Source organism: Coffea arabica, chromosome 2e (genome assembly GCF_036785885.1).
Source record: "Coffea arabica cultivar ET-39 chromosome 2e, Coffea Arabica ET-39 HiFi, whole genome shotgun sequence".
NCBI classification, from domain to species: domain Eukaryota; kingdom Viridiplantae; phylum Streptophyta; class Magnoliopsida; order Gentianales; family Rubiaceae; genus Coffea; species Coffea arabica.
This window is the reverse complement of record NC_092313.1, coordinates 17,764,774-17,773,843: the sequence shown is the minus strand read 5'-3', so window position 1 is coordinate 17,773,843 and position 9,070 is coordinate 17,764,774. Positions and strand designations below refer to the sequence as shown.

At 38.0% G+C, this 9,070-nt stretch overlaps 1 protein-coding gene across 1 annotated transcript; it reads left to right on the top strand.

Moving 5' to 3' along the window:
- The first annotated feature begins 158 nt into the window (after nt 1-158).
- LOC113731456 (DNA-directed RNA polymerases II, IV and V subunit 3) lies at nt 159-3,856 on the top strand. Its single transcript, XM_027256742.2, has 3 exons — nt 159-711; nt 1,885-2,122; nt 3,345-3,856. Exons 1-3 carry the CDS (start codon nt 263-265, stop codon nt 3,615-3,617), a joined length of 960 nt encoding a protein of 319 aa, XP_027112543.1. The 5' UTR covers nt 159-262; the 3' UTR covers nt 3,618-3,856.
- The last annotated feature ends 5,214 nt before the right edge of the window (nt 3,857-9,070 follow it).

Genomic DNA, 9,070 nt, shown 5'->3' with positions numbered 1-9,070 from the left:
TAGTACATTATTTATGTCAAAAATGAAAATCCATAGAATTAATTAAAGAGGTCTTGGGGGACAAAGAAAGAAAAACTTTGGGGCCAAAGTGGAATCCAACTGAATTCCAGGGAGATGTAGTGAAAATTGCCCCGACTAAATAGTTGCCCCACCCCGCTTTCCGCTAGTCAGTCCTTCCGGTCCTCAAGAGGGTTTTGCAGTAAAGCGCCCTTCTTCTTCCAAAACCCCCGCCCCCCCCAAACTCTCCCTCGGGGAATTGAGAATGGAAGGCAGATCGTACCAGAGGTTTCCGACAGTGAAGATTCGCGAGCTGAAGAACGACTACGCCAAGTTCGAGCTCCGCGACACTGATGCCAGCATAGCCAACGCGCTGCGGCGCGTAATGATAGCTGAGGTTCCCACTATCGCCATTGACCTAGTGGAGATCGAGGTGAACTCTTCCGTCTTGAACGACGAGTTCATAGCTCACCGACTCGGTCTGATTCCACTCACCAGCGAGCGAGCCATGAGCATGCGCTTCTCACGTGACTGCGATGCCTGTGATGGCGACGGCCAGTGCGAGTATTGCTCCGTCGAGTTTCATCTGAGAGCCAAATGCCTCAATGATCAAACCCTAGATGTCACCAGCAGGGAGCTCATCAGCTCTGATCCATCTGTTGTCCCCGTTGATTTCGCCAGTCCATCCTCAGAATATGATAATGCCGAGAACAGGTCCAGTAACCCTAGCAAACACGTACATTACAAACGATATCCCTTATTATTATTGTTATTTATTTTTTGGGATATTTTACTTTTTCAACTCTGTACGGAGATGTTAATGTGGATAATTCAAATTTAGGACAATTGTCGATTATGTTAGACGAAGGGGCTTTTTTCTGTATATATTGTGGCTATTGATTTCTTTTGATTGTTTGGGTTTTAATGTTGTCCGAAATTTATGCATTTGAATTAGTGGTGATATATGGGTGTTATGAATTTGATAGTTGATTTTTATAGATTGCGTGCAATGGTATTCCTTGAATCGCAAGTTCAATCTGAATGAAATGTATCATTTTGCAACGTGTGATGTTGTTGGTGTATGATTGTTGCTGGAGTTGCCAAGTGCGGAAGTATGAAGAAATGCATTCAGAATACTCCCTTATGAGGATATGAATGCATTTTTAATCTTGAACGAGATCCAGGACCAGTAGGCCTGATAGATATTGTTTCCCTTGAGATGAGAATGATGTTAGCAGTGGTTTCTTTTTTCTGGAAGGAAGGAGAGGAAAGGTTTAATTTTACATTTGTACAGTACCTTTTCAGAGATGGGTTTTTTCGAGTTTGAGGCCTAATTTGCATCATTTGCTTCATGTGAATCAATTCAATTTGTGCATAAGGTGTGATTTTTACATTTGCACAGTACCTTTTCAGTTCATGATGGACACTGGAACCCCTAAGGGTTATTTCAGTTCTTCTTGGTACAGATGCATCACACTTGGTATTTGTATGCATGCGGCTTTCTGCATTGGATATGTCAGTTGGTCTAACGCTTCCTTGTACACGTTTGCAGCCCTGGCTTTGTGCATGTGGCTTTGTAAGGTTGTTTTAGAACTTGAATATTTTGGTTGGTCTAATGCTTCCTGGTACACATTTGCAACCCTGTTGATTCTTTGATATTTATCATTTTATTTAGTTTATGTTTTTTTTTTGTGATGACATCTGGTTATGTGGTATTGTCATACTTTAACTTCTCCGTTATGTTCTTAAATCACATTTTGTGGTGGTAATTTGCATGGTGGGTCTAACATTGTGGGAAATCTTGCTGAAAAGGATCTGGAATCAGAGTTTTAGTTTGATCTCTAGTGTTGAAGCTGTTATAATATTTACTGAATAAATTGTTTACAGGGGAATTATGATAGTGAAACTACGCCGGGGGCAAGAGTTGAGGCTGAGAGCTATAGCTCGGAAAGGTATTGGCAAGGATCATGCCAAATGGTCACCTGCAGCAACTGTTACATTCATGTATGAACCTGAGATTTATATCAATGAAGATATGATGGAGAAATTAACACTTGAGCAGAGAATGAGTGTGGTTGAAAGCAGTCCTACCAAAGTCTTTGACATTGATGCCAAAACTGGACGGGTAGGTTCCCTTTGCTTTACCTCCTACATGCGTATTAGTTGAATCATTTTCACTGTGTTCGGGGATCCAAAATTATCTACTTAATGTCTGATAAGTGGTCTTCCATGGTGACTCTTATGTTCTCCCCCCCCCTCTCTTCCAAAACCCCCTTCTTTCTTCTCCATGGTTCTCTGACATAGAATTCGGGGAATTTGGAAGAAGGGAATTTCTGGATTATACGTCTATTGTATGAAATATTTATAAATCTCCCTGTGATCCATTTTCAGAGTCTTTTTAGCTTTTAATACCTTTCAGATCTAGACAACTACTAGAAACTCCTGATACCTTTCAAACTTAGACAACTGCTAGAAGCTATCCATCTCAGTTTCCATTCCTGCAACCATCTGATCATCATCCTCTTTGGCACAAGATTTTTGTTTTTGAAAATCTAGGAATCTGTTTGCTTTCTAATAGCTATTCTCCTGTTGTTTCTTTATATAATATTTTCTTGGGGAACTCCTTTTTTCCCCTGGCATGGAATTGGTTGACATACTTCGAGGTTTGGGGTTTACTTTATTGGAATATGTTTCTTTCTACTATAGAGAAAGACAAAGGATTTTATTCTTAGGTTGGAGAAGTCCTTACTAGTATTTTCTCTTGAATGTTTTCTACTAGTAGGTTTACATTCTTGTATGTTTTCTTTTGTGGCAATGCATTAAATTTTAGTGCAGAGGAAAATTTTGCATTGAAGTGGTTTAAAAGCCTATAGCGGTTGCTTAAAACTTCATCTGAGAATCTTGACTGAACTGAAGAAATGAAATCAGTCCACATGTTGTCACAACAGGCTATGCTCATTTTGGTTTGTTTGCATGAGCAAATGTTTATACATGCTTGTATGATTGTACTTTGACATGCATCTATTGTAAGTTTCTCTAACAGCTGTTTTCTTTGGTCATGTACGTTTGGTTTGATTATTATTAAGTGCCAGTGCAGAGAAAAAATTTGCATTGAAGTGGTTTAAAAGCCCTATAATGGTTGTTTAAAACTTCATCCGAGCACCTGCATAAGATTGACTTAACTGACTGGCCCGAAGAAAGGAATATCAGTCCATGTCTTGTAGCAAAGGGCTATGCGCATTTTGGTTTGTTTATACATGCTTGGATGATTGTACTTTGATATAATCTATTGTAAGTTTCTCTTACAGTTGTTTTTTTATCTTAACCCCTCCTCCATGTTTCCGTAGGTTGTTGTGGTTGATCCAGAGGCATATACCTATGATGATGAGGTGATCAAGAAATGTGAATCCTTGAATGCGCCGGGGCTTGTAGAGGTACATCCCAAGGAAGACAGTTTCATTTTCACAGTTGAGTCCACTGGTGCAATTAAAGCTTCTCAGCTGGTTCTTAATGCTATCGACATTCTGAAGCAAAAGCTGGATGCAGTTCGCTTGTCGGAGGACACTGTGGAGGCTGATGAGCAGTTTTTGGAATTGGATGCACATATGCGGGGCGGCTGATCGTTGTGTTACATGGAGGACCGACCAACTTAGTTTTGTAAATTCTGTTGTTTAATTTTGTCATTTATCAATTAATGCACCAGAAAGTCGATGATCCTTCATCAGTCATCAAATTTCTGTAGTTATGAGCGCAGCACCCAGGGGGTACCTCTAAGCTTTATGATGTTCACCGTCTGAAGTTGTTTGTCTAGACTGTAGAATGTTAAAGTTGTAATTTCATTTAGTGATTTTGCGCTGCAGTGCGTCCTTCCACAGTTTCTCTGATATTCCATGAATTTCTTTGCTGCAAAATGCTATCACCAACCTAGAATGCGACGACCTGTTTTGCCATTCCCCAATTTCCTTTTCATTGTTGCTCTATTTTTTTTTTAACTTTTTCCAAGTACGATAATTTGTACAACAACAGAGCAATTGATATTTGCTCTCTATTTTGTTTCTCGTTCCTGTAAACTACCGAGGAGATGGACAGCCGTTGAAGAATAACTGAACAGGCAATATCATCGCTTGCAATTAAATGTCACGAGATATAATTATGGCGACGCGTAGATTTTTCTGCGGAATGAAGAATATGCCATGGTAGTTTTGCGAGAATTCAACTTGAACTGGGGAACTCGTGGTCCCGTGGACTGAGATTGGATTTTAACTCGAAAATAAAAATAAAGAATAAAAAATGCAGATTCATGCCTATGTCCTTAGAATTGGGAATGCCGAATTTAAGGTTCAGCATGCGGATAATTGGAGTCAGGACTACATCCGTTTGCTTATTTATCTTGAATCATAATTGGAGTCAGGACTACACACACACGCAGAGATACCTGAATCCTGATTTAACTTGATAGTGCCCCGTCCAAAAGCCTAAAGGAAACAGATTTGGTGAAACTGTTCCCTGAAGGAGTAAGGAATTGAAATTTCATAAATCAAACGATGATAGGATTAGGAGGAGGTCATACATTGTCGTCTCTATCATGCGAACTCATTCTTTTTGCTTCCGTTCATGGATGCTTTATGGGCGTGGTCTCCTTCTCTTGTGGCCCAAATAGCAGTTAAAGGAAATGGGGACCTGGAATTCATAACTTGAAACCACAATAACTTGTTGGACAAAGCAAAAGTTTAGCCCTCCAACCGATGTGCTTTGCATCATGACATGTATTGAGATTAGTGAAGGTGATTAATTCTTGAAGCATCATATACTATAAGCGATGAGAATTGGAGGGGCATTGGACTTGGACCCATCAAAAAGTGGTCACCCGTATAGATTGGACCTATATTCTGTCAAAAGATACCCAAAAATCTCTGTCCTGGAAGCAGACATGCTTCCAAGATAGCTGCCAACTTTCACAGATTTGGGACATCTCACAGCACCTCAGCATCGCCAGTACTACTGCCCTGAAATCATCAAAAACTTCCATCGTCTCTTCCTCTCTCTCTCTCTCTCTGGCCAAATAAAAGGGGACGCTCGATCCCTAAGAGGCAATCTGCAAAGACTCACCAGCCTTAATATCTTTACCCTCGTAAGAAGACTAAATGGTGTGCTGTGATAATGCCTGCCGTCTGGTGCATCAAGTCGGGCCTTCAAATCTCGTTTGGTGTATTAAAGGGTGCAGTAATACACTTATTATCTAATGTAAAAATTCACCTTCAACCCCCCACCATACAAGCTCAATAGAGCTCTCCCTTCCCCATAACATAACATAAGAGTAGAGTAGATCGTTGATGTTAGATTAAAAAAAAAGAGTGTGATAATGTAGTAGAAGTAGTTGAAACTTGATTCGAACTCATTAGCCATCACGAAGCGTAGGAGTTAGGACCACCTATTCTTTACCCCTCGACTCACCATTCATTACACTTCAGCATTCAATGCCCTTCGTCTGTTTCTCCTTTAGCATTTCCTTTTTTGCCAGATACTATTATAATTTTGTGTACATGGGTGTAGTTTGATACAGATGCTCCTCCACACAAATACAAGGCGGGAAAAGAATAGTCAAATGAGTGGCAGAAAACCCAAGAAGACTGCCCCCCCCCCCCCCCCCCCAAAAAAAAAAATCCTATGAATCTTGGGAACCGTGATATTGATCTAAAATTTCTTTCCTCCTACTAATTTTTGAAGTTCAGATGACACTGGACGATTGAGATGCAAGGGTGAGATATTAATGCTTCTTCATCTGTCACATAAACAAGAAGGTGTCCTCTTTCTACATCTGAAATTCGTTTTGGTGGATAGTTAAAACGCATGCTTGACTAATAAAATAAATGGTGAACAGTAGATGATATTTGTGTGTTTCCCCACTGGTTTAAATTCTTTCACATGTACTACTTGAAGAAGATGCCACTACTGATAATTTATTGGTTGAAGCTGGATTGTTGACAGGACTCGTTTTAGATTACAACCATCAGATTGGAACACTTTTGATCGCTTGAAACCATGACTTCGGGCATCTATAGTCACGTTCATGCATGGCTCCAAGTTTTGTTGAAATTCAAGCTGGATTTCTGTAAAGTTAACTTGCTCGAACTCAAAGCCTAAAAGAAATTCATGGGTCGTATAAATAATCCCAAACCCAAAAAAAAAAAAAAAAAAAAAAGGAATGGTAGGTAGCATTTAAAACTACATAGGATTCTCCGTATTTTATATCAGAACCATATTAATAATAGCAGAGGAGTATTTGGACGCATTGGAATTTAGGTAAGATCTTGTTTGTACCTTTAAACCTATTAGAGTCTCGAGTTTGAAATACGTCTAAGCATGTGAAAGCGATGTCAAATACTGGTCTGTATCAATCACTACTACTACGGAAGTGCAAATTTGACTACTATTTGAGTGCAGCAGAAGAGGAGATGGATATTTTGGGGGGGGGGGGGGGAGGGCGGGAGCTTGGGGACAATAATTTTGATCACGAGCAGAGCGTGGAATTGTCTGGTGAGCTTAGAAAAAATTTATTTATGGGGGTCAGTTACGGTTTCTGAGAATAGGAGGGGGGCCCATGGCCTCAGATGATAGGAGCCCATGAGGATCCACACTGGGCCCATGCCAATTTTGGGATCCTTCTGTAATCAACAACAATACTGTCATATTTATTTGGATCAGACATTCTCAATTTTATTTACTGCTGCAACTGGGCATTTGGCAATAGTCAATGCCATTGCCACCACAAAAGCACAAATCACAATGAATGCCCTTTTTTTTTTCCCTTTAAGCCAAAAAGTAGTACCACTGCAACTACTAGCAAAAGAAAACAGAAGAAAAGCACTAGAGGGTAGAGAGGGACCTCTTTGAATTGGTTCTCCGTTCTGCATTCGTCATTTAGTTGAATGAAGGGCAAAAAGAAGGGGAAAAAAAATTACAGTTCTTCATGAGAGGATGAAAATTAATTGAAAAAGAAATACTACTTCGATTGTAGCAGTACGGTAATTGCCTCCCAACCAAGTCAAAAGGATGATCAGTAGTAATAGTGGCTCTCAAGTCAAGTGCAAGGATGGCGCCAGACAGAATGTAAAAAGTTAAAAAAGAAGGTTTTTATGTTTTCAGCCAAAATATTGTGGGGCCCCCGTCTTGGGCTGTCATTTCAGCTTTACAGCTGTGTGCAAGAGAAGAGAATATGTTAGTAGAGGAAAGGAAATCAACCTCAATTTTTACTACCTCACCGGAAATATTTTTTTTCCCTGACCGGAGTGGCGGCTGATAAAAATTAAAATAAATGAGACCAAGCATGCAATTGCAAGCCAGCAATTTCTGAGACTTGAGAGCAATGTTTTAAAAATCGGACCGTTAATTGAACCGGTGAAGTGAAAGGGTCGAAATTCAACCGGTCGGACCGGTTCAATCTTGGTTCAATGAATTTTTTAAAAAATAATTTATATAAATATATATATGCACAAAATAAGACATGTAATGGACTAATTTAATACTTTACATGATGAAAAGTTTACTATTTTTGAATAACTTGGATTTTTAAAAATAAATTATTTATTTTTGAATTATAAGTTAAAACAAATAAATTTCATTTCAATTTCAATTATATCTACCAAAAAATCTTAAATCCAACCCAAAAATATCACAATATTTTGAAATTATACAAAATTCACTTCTATGAGAATTTAGACATTGTGAACTTAAATTTTAATTTACGTTTTGGGATTTAGAGATTGCAATTTAAAAAAGAAAGTTTGGAGTTCGAAAGAAGTCAAGAGAATCGAAAATAGAAATGCAAACTTAATAAGAAACAAAAAATGAGATAAAAGTAAGTAGTTGTGGCATTAAATAATTTGGGTTAAAAAAATAATTCTTTTTTAACTTTTTTAATTTAATGGACAAAAATAAAATTAAAAGATGTAAGAAAATATCAATAAATTAAAAATAAAGATGTTTGATTAAAAAGGGAGTGACAAAAGAAAAGAGGATAGAGAGACAGAGACAGAGACAGAGAGAGTTGAAGATTAAAAAGAAAAAGCCATGAGAAGATGAGATTTTGTAAGAAAAATGAAAAAAAGAAATATGAGTGTTTGTTTTATATAAATAAGTTATAAAAAAAATTAATAAGATGTGATAGTGTAACAGTTACTATATTGATCTTCTATTTTAAAGGTCATGAGTTTGAATCTTGAAAGCTACATTTTGCAAAACGTAAAAAAAAAAAAAAAACAAAAAAAAAACAACTCGAAAACCGAAAAAAACCGGTTCAATCAGGTTTCGACGGTTAGGACCGATTTTTCTAGCATGATCAACCCTAGCATAGAATCGGACCGATGCCATGGCCGGTTCGCGATTCAATCGGTCGAACCGGCCGATCCGATCCGATTTTCAAAACATTGCTGAGAGATGAGAGCGGACCCAGTCAAAGAAAAAAGGGGGTGGTAGCAGCAGAATAGTACCACTAGCATATGGAGTACTACTATAATTAAAGATGCATGAGGATCTATGTCTAAAAGTTCCCCCAAGCCGGAGCCATCATCACATCATTCTACAATTATTGACGTGGGTAGTCTCGACTCTCAATTGTTGCATTCACCATTTTCATTTTTGAGAGTAGAGTTATTGTTGGTCGCCAGTCTCTTTTTCTTTTCGAAGCGAAAGTTACATCTCTCCATCGACTTGATAATGGACTTGTTAATTAGTAGTAATATTAGTCAAGAGTTTCAAGTTTTTGTTATCAGCATAACTAAATCCTATATAATGCACATCGCTCCTCTTCTCCAACTTTCATCTTCTCCTCTTCCTCTTTTCAAATGTCTAAACATGAAATTTTTTTTTTCATTTTGTTGATAAAGTCTCTAAATTTTCTTAGTAAGAGTTTTCCGTTTCTCTTCGAAATTCATAGTCAGAATTTCCGATTCTTCTAGGGATTATTATGGAGACCTTTTTTTTCGTTAGATCTGAATTTATTTCAGATTTAGTTGTTAATATATGAATTTTTTTAAAATGTTGGATTTATTTTGACAAATTTCATCATCATTAT